Source organism: Schistocerca cancellata, chromosome 9 (genome assembly GCF_023864275.1).
Source record: "Schistocerca cancellata isolate TAMUIC-IGC-003103 chromosome 9, iqSchCanc2.1, whole genome shotgun sequence".
Classification (NCBI taxonomy): Eukaryota; Metazoa; Arthropoda; class Insecta; order Orthoptera; family Acrididae; genus Schistocerca; species Schistocerca cancellata.
In genome coordinates, this window is record NC_064634.1 from 96,639,036 (window position 1) to 96,660,109 (window position 21,074).

The 21,074-nt window shown below is 45.5% G+C and overlaps 1 protein-coding gene across 1 annotated transcript in view; it reads right to left on the reverse strand.

Annotated features, from left to right (window-relative positions):
• LOC126101214 (UDP-glycosyltransferase UGT5-like) overlaps window positions 1-21,074 on the reverse strand; it is an 82,074-nt gene that overhangs the window by 13,098 nt on the left and 47,902 nt on the right. Inside the window, exon 5 of the mRNA XM_049911906.1 lies at window positions 13,742-13,961. Within this exon, the coding sequence (XP_049767863.1) occupies window positions 13,742-13,961 (220 nt within the window). The remainder of the gene's footprint in view (window positions 1-13,741; window positions 13,962-21,074) is intronic.

Consider the following 21,074-nt stretch of genomic DNA (forward strand, 5'->3'; position numbering starts at 1 on the left):
CTGCAGAGTTTGCAGTAAAAGATGTGGCACGTTGGTTACGGATCTAGAATATGGCGTCCATTCGTCTCACTTTTCCCGAGACAGTCCCGTTTCTTACAAATATGCGTTCTGGTTCAAATGGCTCTGAGTACTATGGGACTCAACATCTTAGGTCGTAAGTCCCCTAGAAGTCAGAACTACTTAAACCTAACCAACCTAAGGTCATCACACACAACTATGCCTGAGGCAGGATTCGAACCTGCGACCGTAGCAGTCCCGTGGTTCCGGACTGCAGCACCAGAACCGCACGGCCACCGCGGCCGGCTATGCGTTTTGTCCTGAAAGTTAGTTTGAGGGGACGCTCAAATGTCCCCTTTTTTGTGAACCGCTTGTCTAAAGTTTTTTACGCTACTGGATGTCTCATTTGTAATTTGCTACACTACGGAGCGCCAGTTACAACCTACTCTACAATCCTTGTTCATTTACTGTTAATGTTTTGGACTGATCCTAGTACCAATTCATGTTAAGTTGTTATTTCAATTGGTTTAGTTACAAAGAATTTCTGTTTCCGTTGTGGTAAGCAGTCTGAGGACTTTATAGCTGATACGTGACAATTTTCAATCTGTGCAACCACTGCTTCATTATGCGCAAAACGAAAGTGTAATTTTAACAGAAATATAAAAATTGAGTTTCCTTTTGTCACTGGCAGTGGAGAAACTGTAGAATGTACGTTGTTCATACCAAGCTATGCTATTGTACATAGTGGAAGGTTTGACATTGTGAATCACATTAAGACGAAGAAACAACGCATGCATATTCCAACAAAAAGTCAGAATAAATGTATCAGTGGTTACAGCGTAAGCTTAAAACCAATAACGGAAACGGATAGGTAGTTGGCAGCACAAGATGCAACTTTCGCATACCACAGTTCAGTAGCATAACCGTAGCTGACAGTCAATGGATTGTACTTCGGTATTTGTTAAAAAAAATTTCAATCCTAAATCACATTTGGACACAAAATGTAAGGCAATCGTTTCAAGTGTTATTGTAGAGTATGCCCCTCAACAGGTTTTAATGAACTGAAAACAGCTCGATTTAATTCTGTAATGGTAGATACATCGAATCGAGATCTGAAGCTGGCTCGTCTCTTCATCATGTATTGTCACCCTGAAAATGGCATAACGGAGGAAGTGCTCGAATTGGTTAATGTATCTAGAGAACTTCAGATTAATTTAGAAATATGTCCTGGCGATTTTACAGAAATATGAACTTGAGGGAAAAGTCACTGCATTTTCTGCAGGCAACATTAACACCCATTTTAGTGGTAAGTAGTGGAAAGGAAAATACAGTTCGTTCTATACATTCCAAGAGAAGACAGTGAATAATCTTATAGGTTTTGGCTGCCCAGCATGTGTGGTGGACAGCTCTTTGCAAACTGGCTCAGATTGCGTAACCACCAACTGCCAATTAGTTGTAAACAAAATCTACCATAATTTCCACATATATACGATTAGGGTTAAATCTCTTAAGTCATCCTCTACGTTTATTGAAAATAAATGCAAAACCCTACTCGGATACAGCAAGACAAGATGGCTGTTCCTGATACCAGCATTGAAAACCATTAAGGAGATATTTCCTGCTTTGAATTCCTGTTTCATTTCCGTTGATAAGTGTCCTGTTATCCTTAAGCAATTCTTTGAAAACCTTCTGTCTAGGTATTGTTCTTCAGTGTTTTCTTGTTAGCTTCCTAGAATCTTTCTCCAAAACAGTAAAATGTGTTGGGGGAAAAGAAATCACAGTGTTGGAAGTGTATCAAGAAATAAACAAATTACTGCTCAAATTGCAATGTAAAAAGTCTGAAATATTTCTCATATCTGTTGTACTTGGTCAACTGCGAAAGCTGCAAAAAGTATGAGAAATTACGGTAGAAGGACTTGATAGTTCGTGCAGATGGCTTCTATGACTTTTGCATTGAGTATATTAAAGTATTTGATTGGGTGATCTTTGAAAAGGAGGAGCTACAGTGGGAAGATATTCAGGAGTGTTGTACTTTTGTTGAAAGTACTGTACTAAATTTTTTTGTTGACGAAGAACGAACTTTTTCATGAATTTTCATATGTACAGAATTTCAGAGAAACTAAAGTAGGAGACAATGAAAGTCTTTGTGAAAAGTTGTACAAAATGTTTACCTATTTCAATAGCAATAGCACTAACATGGAAGACATGTATTGTGTCTGTCAATTCCTAGTTGACGAAGAACGAACTTTTTCATGAATTTTCATATGTACAGAATTTCAGAGAAACTAAAGTAGGAGACAATGAAAGTCTTTGTGAAAAGTTGTACAAAATGTTTACCTATTTCAATAGCAATAGCACTAACATGAAAGACCTTTATTGTGTCTGTCAATTCCTAGGTCATACGCTGCTGTGGAATTTTTGCTTTCCTTAGTGAAATGTCTGTGGTTAGATGAAAAAAACGCACTATAATACGGTATTATGTGCTGACTTCTACGACAAAATGCACTTATTATAAAATACACAAAAGTGAAAAATATGGTAAGAGTGTGGCAGAATAACTGTAAAATGTCATTTGGGTCATCTGAGTGTATGACGCAAAGGTAAACTTCTATGTCGATATGATTTTGTTATTACAATTTGTGTCCCCTTCTTTCCTTACTTGTCCCAGATCTTTCTCCAAACGTTTAAAATGTTTTCCTCTTTTAATTTAAATGAAATAGGAACAAGGGAATTAAAGACATTGACTGCGAGTGGGCATTGATTTAATTCAATGGGATAAGTTGAAAATTTGTACCAGAATGAGATTCGAACCCAGGTCTTCTGCTAACTAGGCAGATGCTCTGACCGCTTTATTTATTTATTTTTTTATTAAACGTCACCCAATTTTTCTTTTTTCGTTTTATGTAAGAAGTAAGAAAAACAAGGGAGCCATACGATAAAAATTATGCCGAAAATGTGAACTAAAAGGGCCATCTTGTCCGCTGTGATCACCTTATCGAAGCGGGCGGCCAGTAACAGGCGATCGTCATTGCAATGGACATCACCAGTCATCAACCGTCGGAGCGTCCGGGACCGCTGCACACAGTCAGAGGCTGTTCCTGTTAACGTAGGGGAATCGTGGAAACATCACGTCTGCAAGTCAATTTCCTCTCACACCCGGCACACCCCAGCTGGGCTGCGGGTCCATGAATGACGATCCCAAATAGTTGGCAAGAAGGTTCCGGTATTGCATTCTGTCCGTTAAGACCAGGAACTCGTCGATCATGTATTGTCACAAATCGAGGACTTCCTTTTCGCCGTCGCGGTACATGTAGTCGCACCCAATTGACCACATTTGTCCGGGTCATCGAGAAATAGACGGCGTCGGGATGAAAGAGGTCCAGGGGCACAATCGAAACATAGGGGCGGAATAGTAGGAAAGGTAGTATCTGGCGGATCAGTTTCCAGCAATCGCGTGTAAGGCCACAGTTCAGGCTCTGTTCGTCCGCGTCTACCGTCGCTCAACGGGGGCACATGGGGTCATCAGTTAGGTGAATGGCATGCAGCCTTCGTCGGGTCGGAAATTTCTCGTCAGTGAGCACATACCACGTCGACCGCACTAAAGTGGACAGGAAGGGCGTGTGGATGGCTCGCCAAACCCACGTCCAGGCGACTGTGAGGTGGCGTCGTACAATGCCGTTAGCCCGATTCCAGCGTTGGACGACACTATAATAAATCTTTGCTGTCGGATTCCGTGTCTCCGGTATAACCCCCATCATGTAGCTGTGCTCCACGAAACGCGTCCTAACGTGTGATAGCGAGGGCGATAAATGACCAACAGGTACCGGTGGGCTCAGCGTGTGTGGGGCCACCTCTGCTATAAGGAGGCCAGGAAAACTTGTCTGTTGGTGAAAGCCAGAGTCGCCACTTCGAGCGAAGGTACAGCGACAACGCTCTGTGCTTGACGTGAGTGAGTCCAACATCTCCTTTGTGGAAGGTTTAAGTAAGAGTAACAGAACGGATCTGAAGAACAGTACTAGCGTTTACCACATGTCCAAACACAGCCTGTATCCTGGAAGCCATTGTGTCGGTCCTCAGTAGTACATGGGCGTAAGGGTTAAGGTGACAATCCATGTGCACATTGACGCATTGAGCACGTTGAAAAATGTCCAACGATCTGAATTTATTGAGGGGAACCTCAATGCGAAGTCGTCGTGAGACCTTACCATACGTAAAGGCCGCCGTGCGTTGTATTTGTCGATGGAGCAATATCCCTAAACATTTGAGCATTGGGACCTTTGTCAGGGGTACATCCAGTTCTGAAGGCGTGCCTCGTCCCACCTCCATGTAGCGTGATTTCCGGAGTTTTATCACACTGCCTGCCACCGCCCCATACTGATGGAGCCAGGAAACCGCCGTTTGTATTTCGTCACCAGTCCATGCTAAGAACATCACATCATCGGCATATGCACTACATCTAAAGGTCACGGGGCAGAGGCTAAGTCCTCCCAAGCGTCTCCAGAGTCCATGAAGAGCTCGTTCGAGAGCAATGGCGAATAACATGGTGGGAAGAGGACAATCCTATCTGACGGACCTGTTGATACGGACAGGGGTGGACCGACAGCCGTTTACCATAATCCTCGTGACCGCCCCGTTAACCAAACGAACCACAACAGATGTCGCCCTGCGCGGGATACCGATGTGTTCCATAACCGCACGCAGGAAACCATGTTCGAAGCGATCGAAAGCACGGTCAAAATCCAGCGCAATAAGAGCGCTGTGAAGGCGGCATGTTTGCATGTGCGCCACCGCGTCTCTATAGGTGCTTAAAGTCGTAAACACATTAGTGTCGCCTCCGAGGCAGGTTTGGTCAGTGTGAATGTCCGCCATTACCGTAGATTTGAGCCTCTCACGGAGGATCTACATCTACATCTACATCTACACTCCGCAAGCCACCCAAGGGTGTGTGGCGGAGGGCACTTTACGTGCCACTGTCATTACCTCCCTTTCCTGTTCCAGTCGCGTATGGTTCGCGGAAAGAACGACTGTCTGAAAGCCTCTGTGCGCGCTCTAATCTCTCTAATTTTACATTCGTGATCTCCTCGGGAGGTATAAGTAGGGGGAAGCAATATATTCGATACCTCATCCAGAAACGCACCCTCTCGAAAGCTGGCGAGCAAGCTACACCGCGATGCAGAGCGCCTCTCTTGCAGAGTCTGCCACTGGAGTTTGTTAAACATCTCCGTAACGCTATCACGGTTACCAAATAACCCTGTGACGAAACGCGCCGCTCTTCTTTGGATCTTCTCTATCTCTTCCGTCAACCCGATCTGGTACGGATCCCACACTGATGAGCAATACTCAAGTATAGGTCGAACGAGTGTTTTGTAAGCCACCTCCTTTGTTGATGGACTACATTTTCTAAGGACTCTCCCAATGAATCTCAACCTGGTACCCGCCTTACCAACAATTAATTTTATATGATCATTCCACTTCAAATCGTTCCGCACGCATACTCCCAGATATTTTACAGAAGTAACTGCTACCAGTGTTTGTTCCGCTATCATATAATCATACAATAAAGGATCCTTCTTTCTATGTATTCGCAATACATTACATTTGTCTATGTTAAGGGTCAGTTGCCACTCCCTGCACCAAGTGCCTATCCGCTGCAGATCTTCCTGCATTTCGCTACAATTTTCTAATGCTGCAACTTCTCTGTATACTACAGCATCATCCGCGAAAAGCCGCATGGAACTTCCGACACTATCTACTAGGTCATTTATATATATTGTGAAAAGCAATGGTCCCATAACACTCCCCTGTGGCACGCCAGAGGTTACTTTAATGTCTGTAGACGTCTCTCCGTTGATAACAACATGCTGTGTTCTGTTTGCTAAAAACTCTTCAATCCAGCCACACAGCTGGTCTGATATTCCGTAGGCTCTTACTTTGTTTATCAGGCGACAGTGCGGAACTGTATCGAACGCCTTCCGGAAGTCAAGAAAAATAGCATCTACCTGGGAGCCTGTATCTAATATTTTCTGGGTCTCATGAACAAATAAAGCGAGTTGGGTCTCACACGATCGCTGTTTCCGGAATCCATGTTGATTCCTACATAGTAGATTCTGAGTTTCCAAAAACGACATGATACTCGAGCAAACAGCTTGTAGTCGGGGTTAGCATTGTCAATGTGCGAAAATCAAGTGGGCGACAGCCTCCTCCGGGTTTGGTCACCGAAATCAAGGAACCCTCAGTGAATTCAGATGGTACCTGAAAACCGGCGTTCAGGAGTTCTCTGTGCATCGTGACCCACACTGGGCCCATGAGATCAAAAACCCTTTTGTAAAATTCAAGAGGGAGTCCGACAGGGCCTGGCGTTTTGTTGGAAGCACAGTGCAACACTGCCTCTCGTAGTTCTTCCAAAGTCACCTCCGACAACAGCGTGGCATCATCTTGCGGGTTCCGAGAGACAGGTAGGTCGGATAGGACTTCCCTGACTCCTACATCAATTTTGTACTCTCGCTCGTAGAGAAGTGTTTACGATTGTGTGAACGCTCGGACGATATCCATTTGTGCGGCAACTCGTCGTCCATCCTCCGTCTCGAACTTCGTAATGAGCTGCCTCTTGTGTCTTCTTCTATCTTGAATGATATGGTGGAGGGAAGGTCGTTCTCCACTAACATCATCAGTTGTCCTCGTTCGCACCCGCACACCCGCGAGACGTGTGGCGGTGGTACGTAGCAACTGTGCCTTGAGTGGTGTTCTGCCGATTGTCGTTCTGGCGACGGCGATTGCACAGCCAGTTTGCGGAGCGCAGTGTAGTAAAAATCAGTGGTCGCGGTACACCAGCGCGCTCTGTCTCGTCCATAGCATTCGGGAGGACGACGGTTCAATCCCGTCTCCAGCCATCCTGATTTAGGTTTTCCGTGATTTCCCTCAATCGTTTCAGGCAAATGCCGGGATGGTTCCTTTGAAAGGGCACGGCCGATTTCCTTCCCAATCCTTCCCTAACCCGAGCTTGTGCTCCGTCTCTAATGACCTCGTTGTCGACGGGACGTTAAACACTAACCACCACCACCACCACCCAATCGTCCATAGCTGGCTAATGTTCGACACAAGGCGGGCTTGTGTAGTGGGACGCGAAATTGAAGCGTCACCCATCCACCAGTGTCAGCCCAGTTTGCACATGAATATAAGTTTACTTTAGTTTTTTGTTTATGTATTTTTGTAATATTTGTAATGGTTGCGGATTGTCTAAAGTTTTGTATTTATTTTTTATGTTTCATGTACGGAGAGGGCGGCGCAACGAACGGAGACAGCATCTTCGCTGCCGGGACCAGAGAGAAAATTGCTGGCCACTATACGTCGCGGGTCGACAGCCAAAGAGCAACAGAAGATCCTGAAACCAAGTTGTTTCGTCGTGCTTCTAAAAATCGAAAAAATAGGAATTTGTAATGTTTTGTACAACAATGACGTCATAGAAAGTTTAATCTTGTTGTAAATGTTCAGTTCTGTCTTGTCAAGGCTCAGGTTCACGTCTATATGTAGGAAGATAATAAACTAGTGGATGCTACTAAAGTTGAAATACGTGTTCCGAGAATTTATTTATGAAGAATTACGTTAAGTAATTCATTTGACAAGATTATTAATTTTTGACAGCGTTCATCGCGAGTTTGAGTCTTGAAAGTTTATTCAATGTGGCTCTAATATCTATTAAAGCAGATAACCTGCATTAATATAATTTCTGAGGAGAAACAAACAACATCTAAATTGAAAAAGTTTACGCAAACCAATTGGACGGAGTGACGTAATTCTGCGCATACGACTCAAATGATGATGTTTTAATTACAGTTTCGTTCAAGAACCATTTAGGGACAATTTAAAAAGAACTTAAATAATTTTGAAGTGTGTTGTAACTGACGTAGGTGACGAAGTCTGCACATGGTCATATATCAAAAGAAAACCATTTATACAAAACTTACGTCGTTACACTACACTTGACACACCGTAACCACCATTGAAGTACGGAACCGTAGGCGGGTAACCGCCAGCGGCATTTGCTCCATGTGGACTCAACTTCGCGTCTGCAACTTACCTCATCAAGAAGGTAATTGATTGGCGACTCCATGGAGTGTTGTGTGCATTACGACCAAATAGTGGATAGAATTGGAAGGAAAATCAGCATTGGCCGTATTTTGTTGTTTTATTGTCAGCAAAATCGATTTTCAGTCACTTAGTGACCATCCTCAGTGCTGTAATATACAATTAAAATTGGTAGGCACTGGTATCAAGCTATAACCACAAGCTTAGAGCGATCACATAAACTCAATGTTTATGTGATCGCTCAATGTTTATGTGTTCGCTCTAAGCTTGTCGTTACAGTTTGATACCAGTGCCTACCAATTTTAATTGTATATTACAGCACTGAGGATGGTCACTAAGTGACTGAGAATCGATTTTGCTGACATTAAAACAACAAAATACGGCCAATGCTGATTTTCAAAAATAAACTCAATGTTTATGTGATCGCTCAATGTTTATGTGTTCGCTCTAAGCTTGTCGTTACAGCTTGATACCAGTGCCTACCAATTTTAATTGTATATTACAGCACTGAGGATGGTCACTAAGTGACTGAGAATCGATTTTGCTGACAATAAAACAACAAAATACGGCCAATGCTGATTTTCAAAAATAAACTCAATGTTTATGTGATCGCTCAATGTTTATGTGATCGCTCTAAGCTTGTGGTTATAGCTTGATACCAGCGCCTACCAATTTTAATTGTATATTACAGCACTGAGGATGGTCACTAAGTGACTGAGAATCGATTTTGCTGACAATAAAACAACAAACTACGGCCAATGCTGATTTTAAAAAATGGTTCAAATGGCTCTGAGCACTATGGGACTTAACATCTGAGGTCATCGGTCCCCTAGAACTTAGAACTACTTAAACCTAACTAACCTAAGGACATCACACACATCCACGCCCGAGGCAGGATTCGAACCTGCGACTGTAGCGGTCGCTCGGTTCCGGACTAAAGCGTCTAGAACCGCTTGGCCACCGAGGCCGGCTGCTAATTTTCCTTCCAATTCTTCAAGAAGGGCCACATTGAGGAACCACGGATCTCTACTTCGACGGACTTGTTGGCGGGGGGAGGGTGAGAGTACACACATACGCTAGGTGGTCAGTGAACGCTGCCGGACACATCTCAGCGACGACAACTGCCGAACGCAGGACGCTTATGACATTGACTCGATTCAAACGGCTCGCAGAATGACCATTTAAGTAGGTGTATGCCTTTCGGTCGCCATGCTGTATGACCCAAGTATCCAACAGAGCCAAGTCCTTTACAAGTGCCTGAAGTGCTGGGCAGGTGGTATAGTGCGGCACCTGGTCGGGTGGTCTGAGCACACAATTGAAATCTCCGCCTACTACCAAGTACCGAGCGAGGTGGCGCAGTGGTTAGACACTGGACTCGCATTCGGGAGGACGACAGTTCAATCCCGCGTCCGGCCATCCTGATTTAGGTTTTCCGTGATTTCCCTAAATCACTCCAGGCAAATGCCGGGATGGTTCCTCTGAAAGGGCACGGCCGACTTCCTTCCCCATCCTTCCCTAATCCGATGAGACCGATGACCACGCTGTCTGGTCTCCTTACCCAAACAACCAACCAACCAACCTACTACCAAGTGGTCGGCATTGCCCTAGAAGAGCAGAGCTTCCGCAAAAAAGGTGCGGCTTTCTCTCCTTCTGTCGGTGCCGGAAGGAGCATACAGGTTCACCAGACGAACTGTACCAGTCGTGAGTGCGACCACCTGGGCAAAAGACGGTAAATAGGAGACATCAGTTGCCATAATCCCTTCCCTCAGTAGAATTGCCGTACCTCTGCCACCAACATCTGAGGGCATAGTGTAGGTGTCATATCCGTAGGTATCGATACAGAGTCCTGATCGGACTTCTTGAAGGAAAATAACATCCAGATCCGCAGCAGAAGTAACGCCGTTGACATTGATCGTGGCGAGGTGGTATGCCTGTTCCATCAAGTCACGGAGGGTGTACTTGGTATTACAGGTGGGCAGTGGTCGTGGTGCGAAGCGTCATTAGGGCGTAGAGATAGTAAGCGACGGGTGTGGGTCGTGTCGGTCTAGTCGTCTGTCGCCGGCAAAGTAGACGCTGCCAGCGGCATCGGTGCATCGTCAGGGTCCTGAGACGCATCCTGCATCTCCATGTCCTGCGCCCAGTCTCCCAGGGACGGCGATACCACTGTGTCTCGAGAGGCAGACGTAGTCGTGGGTGCATCACCGAAGTCGGGTCTTCGGTAATCTCCCGCATCCCCCCAGTGCGCAGACCCACCGGTAGCGGGAGAAGTCGTCGAGCCCTGTGGTACGTTAGTATCGCCCGTGTCGGAACGGTTTATCGGCTGATGCACCTCATCATCCATCGTTGCCGTCTCGGGCTGTTTTATTGCATTGGTTGTTATGCGCCGTTTCTTATGGCGCTTTGGCCATTTCTGTTTACGCTCTGTCGCCTCTGTTTCCGGTGTAGGGCAGGGGAAGGAAGTTGCATGCTGTTCTTCAACTTCCACCGCACCGTCGGCTTGTTGTAGCGATGCGCCTGGGCTCGACGAGAGGACAACAGAAGCATCGGCGCTGGAAGATGCGGGGAGCTCCTGAGGAAGCATTGCAGGGGCCTCTGAGGATTGCGCCAATACAGAAGGGTCCTCATAGACAGCTGGCGTCTCCCGTCTTGCCGCCGCAAAATACGTAATCGGCATAGAGGTCGCTATCGATGGTCGACTGTGATCGGCTGAGGGCGTCTGCACGAGACGGCGTTGCAGGCATTCGGTAAGCATGTCTCCTACCTGGCCACATCCGGAGTAGGTCCTCCGTCGCCCTGCAACCAGCGATCGTGAGATACGAAGGTATATGGCTGTGCAATTCATTAAGGATCTGAAACTTCCTGGCAGATTAAAACTGTGTGCCGGACCGAGACTCGAACTCAGGACCTTTGCCTTTCGCGGGCAAGTGCCTACCATCTGAGCACGAATCACGCCCGGTCCTCACAGCCTTACTTCTGCTAGTACCTCGTCTCCCAAAGCTGTGAGGACGGGGCGTGAGTCGTGCTTGGGTAGCTCAGATGGTAGAGCACTTGCCCGCGAAAGGCAAAGGTCCGAGTTCGAGTCTCGGTCGGGCACACAGTTTTAATCTGCCAGGAAATTTCATATCAGCGCACACTCCGCTGCAGAGTGAAAAATCTCATTCTCATTACGGATCTGTCGCAACCTGTTAAGGACAGGGTAAGTTTCGAAGGTCTTTCATTCTTCGGTCTTATGGCCGAGGAGTGTGCCATAGGGTCGAAGAGCAAGGGTGACCAAATCCGCTGTAATTTCAAATGGTAGCTCAAACACATATTTTGTATTCCCAGTTCAGCACGATCTAGCGTCACCACACCCACGTTTCCGTCAGAGCGGCAGAACCGATAACCTTCCGTCGAGCGTCTCAGAAGTTTGTCACAGGCCTCATCGTCAGTGAACTTAAGATATACAACGCTGGAAACAAGGTAAGTGGATACCAAGCAGCTCGTTCGGGTCAACATGTATCATGTCGCGTAAAAATCTCTCTACTTCGTGGGCCTTGGGTGTAGAGTACGTAGTGTCGAACTGCAGCTTGATCGTGACTTTCGGATATGAAAGAGGCATCGGATGTCAGGAACGTAACTACAGCCGTCCGCTGTTGCAGAGAGGTTCTAGGCGCTTCCGTCCGGAACCGCGCTCCTGCTACGGTCGCAGGTTCGAATCCTGCCTCGGACATGGATGTGTGTGATGTCCTTAGGTTAGTTAGGTTTAAGTAGTTCTAAGTCTAGGGGACTGATAACTTCAGATGGCCAGCCAGAGTGGCCGAGCTGTTCTAGGCGCTACAGTCTGGAACCGCGCGACCGCTACGGTCGCAGGTTCGAATCCTGCCTCGGGCATGGGTGTGTGTGATGTCCTTAGGTTAGTCAGGTTTAAGTAGTTCTAAGTTCTAGGGGACTGATGACCTCAGAAGTTAAGTCCCATAGTGCTTAGAGCCATTTGAACCATTTGAACGTAACTACAACACTTAACACACACGGAGCGGCCAGGACGTACCGCACCGCTTCACAGCCTAAAGCCGTCGGCACACGGACCGTGCTGTCGAACGTTAATGTTGAGCATGTCAAGTTCAACGTGCTGCTGAACGCTCAGAAACGATGTGACTTGTGCATACGGTACGTGGGCCCCAACGTGGTATGTGCGATCGCAAAGCACTCCAGCGGCAGTTGAGGAATGTTTCTAGTTCGTAAATCACACTGTTTACTAAACGGGAGACGTAAAACTCCCACGTTAGCTCTATTAAGACGCACATTGTCTCCATCGTCCACGAAGAGGAAATTACCATGTCCAATCAATAAGGACACAGGCTTGTAAAAGTTCCGTTACAAACAGTGCGTGACAAATCTGGAATACTTCTCCGCATAAAATAAACATTATTTCATCATTACCACATTTTACTAAAACCCCAAGGTCAGTCTTACTTGATTACTGTTCCTACCCAGTAGCAGAAACTTTGCAACACGTGAATTACGTAGTGGAAAAGAAAAAGGAGCAAAATATCTTTATACAAGTAGCGCAAGCTGTCCTGTAGATTAAGCCAATCGAATGAAGTCACCTCTCAAAAAAAGGTGAACTTATATTTACATAACATGATATATGATAGTATATACTTATATTAAACTAATAATAAAGTATCAGAAACTAATAAAAACGGGAATGTTAGGAAAAAAAATTCGAAATGTCAATACGTGAACCGCCGCTCCAACCAACCACGTATAACAGGACAGTGACGCTACTCATTACGCTATATCAACAATACACCACTTACATCTAATCATATTGTATAGATATGTCACTAATTTAAATTTAATTATACAAATTGTACCAAGAAAAATGCGGTTTGGGTGGATCTTCAGTGTGTCGCTGCCTTCAAACAGCCAACTCTCATAATACGGAAGTTACAATAATTCTTTTGGTACGAATATGATGTTTCTCATTATTTTACTGGAACGAATCACACAGTTAACAACGGGTTTTCCAGTGATTCTCAATTTGCTGGTGCTCAGAAACGACATACATGCATATAGACTTGAAATGAATGCCAATATGGAACCTCACAACTCTGTACTGAATGGAGACAGCGTGCATGTGACGTAGGTGGCGTTGTGCCATCTCATTGGTCAACGCTCAGACGCACGCTCAGAATATCTGACATGCCAGATATCGCTCCGCACGTTCGGAAAGACTCCCGAACGTGCTATTCCACGCTATGACGTCAGAAACTCGGCACGCTCAACGCTCAACGTTCGGATGCACGGTCCGTGTGCCGACGGCTTAAGGCCAACTAGACCGCTGAGCCATCCGGACACTGCGCCTAGAAAGTATGAGATACGGGTTCGGATCCCAGTCTCGCACAAATTTTCAACTTACTGCATTGGTTTAAATCAATGCCCACTGGCAGATAATGTCTTTAATTCATTTGTGTCTTGATTCATAGTGGATGCACGGTCAAATTGGTGTCGGTTCCTTCGGACATGTCTGGAAGGACAGACACCCCATATATGAGTAATGGACACCCTACTCAAGACCTTCATACGGCAAGAGAGTGGTTCAGAACACCGCGCTGCGGTCCAGATGAATCAGTCTCTCAGAGGAAACTTGAGACGTGACACTCCGCAAGGCGCCTACCTTGGGTTGGTCAGTAGTTCGGACAACGCCCAGCCGAAGGAGGTCTCGGTGATGTTGTCCATGGTGAGCATGATGCCGAAGCCGCCGCTCTCCACTCTGCCCAGGTTCACCTGCTGGTCTCCGAACACAGGGACTCCGAGCAGCGGCACTCCCGCTGAAATGGCCTCCTGTATGCTCATCAGGCCTCCGTGGGTTATGAAGAGTTTCGTGTTCTTATGTTCTGCAAAGAGGAAATAAGTAAAAGTCAGATTAAGCATGAATTTCAATATAACATCATTAAACCACCCGATGGGCAATATATCGGCCCTGGCATTACAAAGTATCTGAAGAATGTTACGTATGAGTTTATCTTCCCACACGGTACAGAAACATTTAAATTTGACAGTACGATTATACATTATTCCTTTTCAGTTAAACTTGTAAATAGTGCATATACACTGAAACGCCAAAGAAACTGGTATAGGCATGTGTATTCCAATACAGAGACGGGTAAACCAGCAGAAAACGATCCTGTGGTCTGCAACGCCTATGTTGTTGTTGTTGTGGTCTTCAGTCCTGAGACTGGTTTGATGCAGCTCTCCATGCTACTCTATCCTGTGCAAGCTTCTTTATCTCCCAGTATCTACTGCAACCTACATCCTTCTGAATCTGCTTAGTGTATTCATCTCTTGGTCTCCCTCTACGATTTTTACCCTCCACACTGCCCTCCAATGCTAAATTTGTGATCCCTTGATGCCTCAAAACATGTCCTACCAACCGATCCCTTCTTCTAGTCAAGTTGTGCCACAAACTTCTCTTCTCCCCAATCCTATTCAATACCTCCTCATTAGTTACGTGATCTACCCACCTTATCTTCAGCATTCCTCTGTAGCACCACATTTCGAAAGCTTCTATTCTCTTCTTGTCCAAACTAGTTATTGTCCATGTTTCACTTCCATACATGGCTACACTCCATACAAATACTTTCAGAAACGACTTCCTGACACCTAAATCTATACTCGATGTTAACAAATTCCTCTTCTTGAGAAACGCTTTCCTTGCCATTGCCAGTCTACATTTTATATCCTCTCTACTTCGACCATCATCGGTTATTTTACTCCCTAAATAGCAAAACTCCTTTACTACTTTAAGTGTCTCATTTCCTAATCTAATTCCCTCAGCATCACCCGACTTAATTTGACTACATTCCATTATCCTCGTTTTGCTTTTGTTGATGTTCATCTTATATCCTCCTTTCAAGACACTGTCCATTCCGTTCAACTGCTCTTCCAAATCCTTTGCTGTCTCTGACAGAATTACAATGTCATCGGCGAACCTCAAAGTATTTACTTCTTCTCCATGAATTTTAATACCTACTCCGAATTTTTCTTTTGTTTCCTTTACTGCTTGCTCAATATACAGATTGAATAACATCGGGGAGAGGCTACAACCCTGTCTTACTCCTTTCCCAACCACTGCTTCCCTTTCATGCCCCTCGACTCTTATAACTGCCATCTGGTTTCTGTACAAACTGTAAATAGCCTTTCGCTCCCTGTATTTTACCCCTGCCACCTTCAGAATTTGAAAGACAACAATTGTCTGGCTCCTAGATTGGTTACCGATGCTACGAGCAATGGGACCCGGCATCTCCGAGGTAGCGATGAAGTGAGGATTTTTCCTTACGACTGTTTCATGAGTGTACCGTGAATATTAGAAATCCGGTAAAATATCAAATCTCCGATATCGCTGCGGCCTGAAAACAGATCCTAGAAGAATGGGACCAATGACGAGTGAAGAGAATCACTCAGCGTGACAATAGTGCAACCCTTCCGCACTTTGCTGCGGATTTCAATGCTGGGCCAGCAACAAGTGTCAGCGTACGAACCATTCAGCGGGACATTATCGATATGGGCTTTCGGAACCGAAGGCCCATTCGTGTACCCTTGATGACTGCACGACACAAAGCTTTACACCTCGCCTGGGACCGTCAACACGACATTGGACAGTTGAAGACTGGAAACATGTTGCCTAGTCGGACTCCTCTCGCTTCAAATTGTATCGAGCGGATGGGCGTGTACAGGTATGGAGGCAATGTCACGAATCCATGGACAAGGCATGTCAGCAGGGGACTGATGAAGCAGGTGGAGGCTCTGTAATGGTGTGGCGCATGTGGAGTTAGAGTGATATGGGACCGCTGATACGTCGAGATACGACTGTGACAGATGACAAGTACGTAAGCATCTTGTCTGGTAACCTGCGTCCACATTGTGCATTCCGGCTGACTTGCGGAATTGTAGCAGAACGGTGCGACACCCCACACATCCAGAATTGCTACAGAGTGTCTCCAGGAACACTCTTCTGAGTGGCTATCAAACTCCCCAGACATGAACATTATTGAGCATATCTGGGATGCCTTCTAACGTGCTGTTCAGAAGAGATCTCCATCCTCTCGTACTCTTACGGATTTATGGACAGCCCTGCAGGATTCATGGTGTCAGTTCCCTCCAGCACTACTTCAGTCATTAGTCGAGTCCATGGCACGTCATGTTGCGGCACTTCTGCGTGTTCGCGGGTGCCCTACACGATATTAGGCAGGTGTACCAGTTTCTTTGGCTCCTCAGCGCATGTTCTGTCTCTGATTTGTGGAAGAACTTACACCACTGCACTTCATCGTTCATCTGCTCTACATTTGGCTCTCTTCAGATAAAACTCAAAACTATGAAACTATATCAGCAGATACTTACCCGTTATACACAGCACCGTTTAGAATTAGGTAAAGAGGTTTGAAACAATAATAACAAGAAGAAGAAGAAGAAGAAAAACTATGAATGACAACAGCAGAGAGCAAAATCTGATATGGAGCAGCTTTTTGTAATAACTCGACCTACGCACGAAGTTAATTTAAGTGAAAGAGCAGTGTGGAGCACCAGCTATCAAAATGATTCCCAGTGGAGACGCCCGTCCACCGAACTGTACAAATATGTCCTACACACAGTCTCTCTCTCTCTCTCTCTCTCTCTCTCTCTCTCTCTCTCACACACACACACACACACACACCGACACACACACACACACACGCCAGTTGATGCGGCCATACGCAGTAGCTGAGTCGCCGGCTGCCATCTCTCAGTCTGCTAGCTCCAGGTCGTAACACATGGGACTTCAACAATTACACGGGTGCTAGTCTCCAACATAAAAACAGCTGGCATTTGTTGAATTGCATAAAGGAAGGGGATCACCAGTGTCTTAGCAAACCACCAAATTACGTGCAAATAAACGTTGGTGCGTCTTTTGAGTGTTCAAATAATTATAGCCATGGTGCAGGGTTCCAGCAGAAGGCTCGGGGGGGGGGGGGGGGGGGGGGGGTTTGAGGCGATGGAGAGGGGCAGGAAGGACACGACAATTACAGCGCAAGTAGGGAGCCTAGTCGATAGGGCTGCTTGATCTCCTTTTTACTTAACAGTGTCGTAACTTCATCTTGGAACTCTTCAACTTGGTCCGTGTTTGCATAGAAAAACAACAATATGTGATCTGTGAGTCCGCCCTGATGCAAAACACGATGTTATTTGTTTACTTATTTATTCGCAAACTAGTTACAGTAACAAATATCGCCATCATCAGTGGGTTCTTTAAATCTAAAACATGCAAAAAATAGCATAGTTATACAACTATTTTAAATATAGTTTTCTGTGGATACTTTAATACTACTACAACGTGCAACAAATAAGGTAGTATGAAAGTATCAACAGAAAACGGTATTTCAAAAAACGAATAGTGTCAATGTAATAATGTGTTACAATGTTTGTATAACTTCGCTATTTTCTGCATGTCTTAGATTTAAAAAATCCACTGACGATGGCAATATTTGTCGCTGAAACTAGTTTGGGGAATAAATAAGTAAACAAATAACATCGTGTTTTGCATCAAGGCGGACTCACAATTGCCATAACACTGTCATATTACTGTTGGAACACAGATGACTATTTACAAGCGTCTTCTGTTTTGAGTAGATGGCAGTTGCTAACGTCAGTATACAATATTTGCTATGTAAGTCTGCAGGCTTCCGTGGCTGTTGCCACTGAAGTCAAAAAATTCTGGATTGTTAGGCCGAGTCATATTTCTTCCAACAATCGACGTTTCAACCCCTCTGCGGGCATCTTCTTCAGGATCTTGTGGCGTCCACTGTAGACTGAACACTGTCAGAGACCAGCGTCGCCTTCTCTTATAAAGGAGAGTTTTCCCGCGCTTGCGCTGGAGAAGTGGGATTATTGGTTAAAAATCTTGCGCTACTATTAGTGGGCCATCGTCATTGGATAGTAAGAGTTTTCCCGTGCTAATGCCGAAGATGGGGGTTATTGCCTGAAACACTTGTGAAGTCATTAGTCGCAGGTTCAAATCCTGCCTCGGGCATGGATGTGTGATGTCTTAGGTTAGTTAGTATTAAGTAGTTCTAAGTTCTAGGGGACTGATGACCTTAGAAGTTAAGTCCCATAGTGCTCAGAGCCATTTGAAACCATTTTTGAAGTCATTAGTCAGAAACGGGTTTTCCCCGCACTTATGCCGTAGAAGAGATATTGGTCAAAATTAATCCTGCTGCTAATGGTGGGCCCGCATCATTCGCTTGAAGTGAAGCAGGCAGAGCAAGCGAGGATGAATATTCATCCGTCCGCAGCTCGTGGTCGTGCGGTAGCGTTCTCGCTTCCCACTCCCGGGTTCCCGGGTTCGATTCCCGGCGGGGTCAGGGATTTTCTCTGCCTCGTGATGACTGGGTGTTGTGTGATGTCCTTAGATTAGTTAGGTTTAAGTAGTTCTAAGTTCTAGGGGACTGATTACCATAGATGTTAAGTCCCATAGTGCTCAGAGCCATTTGAACCATTTTTTTGAATATTCATGCAACATATTATTGTCGGCAGAGGTGGCTTACAGGACGTTGTTTGTGTTGCTCGCACACCGCGGCCTCATATTCACTTCCTTGATGGCGGGAAGCCACGATGTCGGAAGCCTGTAGCCGTCCTTCCTATGAAGCTACACGCGTTCTTAGAAATTTGAATCGCTTCTCGGACTTTTATTCTCAAAATTTTGGTTTCCTTAGCCAGCACATGTACTTTATTGAAATCGATGTCGAGGCCATTGTTCACGAGAACTGTGACCTTGACATCGATTTCAGTTACGTGCGTGTGATGGTTAAGGAAACCAACATTTAGAGAATAAAAGTCCGAGACCTGTGGCCTTGACATCGCAACATGAATTTTAAGCAATAACTCTTCTCCAGTATAAGTGCGGGAAAAATCCCTTTCCAGCCAATGACGTTGGCCCGCCAGTGGTAGCCACAGGCGTTTTAGCCAATAGCCCTCTTCTTCACCATTAGCGCGGTCAAACTTCTTCTTTTATCCACTGACGATGGACCATCAACTGTAGCCCAAGATTTTTACCCAATAATCCTACTACTCCAGCAGATGCGCGGGGAACTCTCCGTTATAGGAGAAGGCGACACTGGTCTCTGACAGTGTTTAATCTATAGTAAACACGACAATCTCCCGAAGAAGATCGCAGCAGAGGGGTCGAAACATCAATTTTCTGAAGAAATATGACAGGGCCTAACAACCCAGAAGATTTTAATTTCAATATTTGCGATTTTTGTTCTGCTGTTAGTTGGGCTTGATGCCTTCTGCAAAGGTGCGAGTCGTGTACCAGTGTTGCTGAAAGTGTTGTGTTCAGTCCCCGGGTTAATTTCGGGTGGCAATATGTATACAAGAAGCTTCATTCTCTGACAAACCAGCACTACCCGCTCCACTTTCGTTGGGCCGGTACGCACCGGTACTGTACATCGCTATAAAATGATTTTCCTCTTTCCCAACTGGGAAAAATAAGTGCTTCAGTACGCCGTACAGACAGTGCGGAAAATTACATTATCACGAAATATTAAATTTCCAATCCAATTTGAGAATATATTTGTTAATAAAGACAAAGCATTATTAAACTGGCCGTAGATACGTATCCCAATCTTCATTTTATTTACATACACTTCAAGTTGACTACCATGACCCAGTCTTGGGTTATGAGCATCTGCTTCGTTTTTCGTTTTTGCTTTTCCGGAAGTTTCGGTCATGTTCGGATGCAAATATTATTCCCGCAAGCGACTGCCTTTCTCTTCTGTTCTTATTTTGTGCTATTTTGCGTCTTTTTATAGCTAACAAGTTGAAACCGTGTAACATTTGTAGAGCAACACCAGTGTTATAAGTGTTGAAGCGGTCGAGAGTTGATGTTGGAGAAGAGACCAAACAGCGAGATCACCGGTCTCATTGGATTAGGGAAGGATGGGGAAGGAAGTCGGCCGTGCACTATCAGCGGAACCATCCCGGTATTTGCCTGAAGCGATTTATGGAAATCACAGAAAACCAAATGAGAATGGGCGAACTCGCGAGAAGTGGTTGAAAATTACATCTAAACGAGCAGTGGAGGATATCAGTGATTGTGATGGAGGTAAGAGAATGTGTTATGTGTGTACAAGTAATGTTGTTAACAACGAAACTGTTGAAACCCGCTTGACCAATTAGGCTGTACCTTTGTTACCGGCAGGCTCGACTTCAAAACAGTACAGATAGTTTACTAAAGAAAATACCTGGCTTTATGTGAAAAATACACACATTAAAAAAAGTTTTGAATCACCCCAGTTCCCAGAACTCCTGAAGATAGACGTTGACTGTACATACTGTATCACAGACACAGTCCCTTTGGCCGGCCAGGCTGGCCGAGCGGTTCTAGGCGCTACAGTCTGGAACCGCTCGACCGCTACGGTCGCAGGTTCGAATCCTGCCTCGGGCATGGATGTGTGTTTTTCCTTAGGTTAGTTAGGTTTAAGTAGTTCTAAGTTCTAGGGGACTGATGACCTTAGAAGTTAAGTCCCATAGTGCTCAGAGCCATTTGAACCACAGTCCCTTTGGCTGTTCAGACGTCACTAAACCCACCCAAAGATGTAAACGACAATGCATGAGCAGCGCCTATTAGACGGAGGGGTCCAGTCATTCCACCACGAAGGAGGAATACGACTCATGTCGTCTGTAGTTCAACCATGCCTAGACAGTCACTACCGCGGTTCGATCGCGTCCGCGTTGTTACTTTGTGTCAGGAAGGGCTCTCAACAAGGGAAGTGTCGAGGCGTCTCGGAGTGAACCAAAGCGATGTTGTTCGGACATGGAAGATATATAGAGAGACGAAGTCGATGAGATGCCTCGCTCAGGCCGCCCAAGGGCTACTATTGCAGTGGATGACCGCTACCTACGGATTATGGCTCGGAGGAACCCTGACAGCAACGGCACAGGACGTCGTGTCACAACTCAAACTGTGCACAATG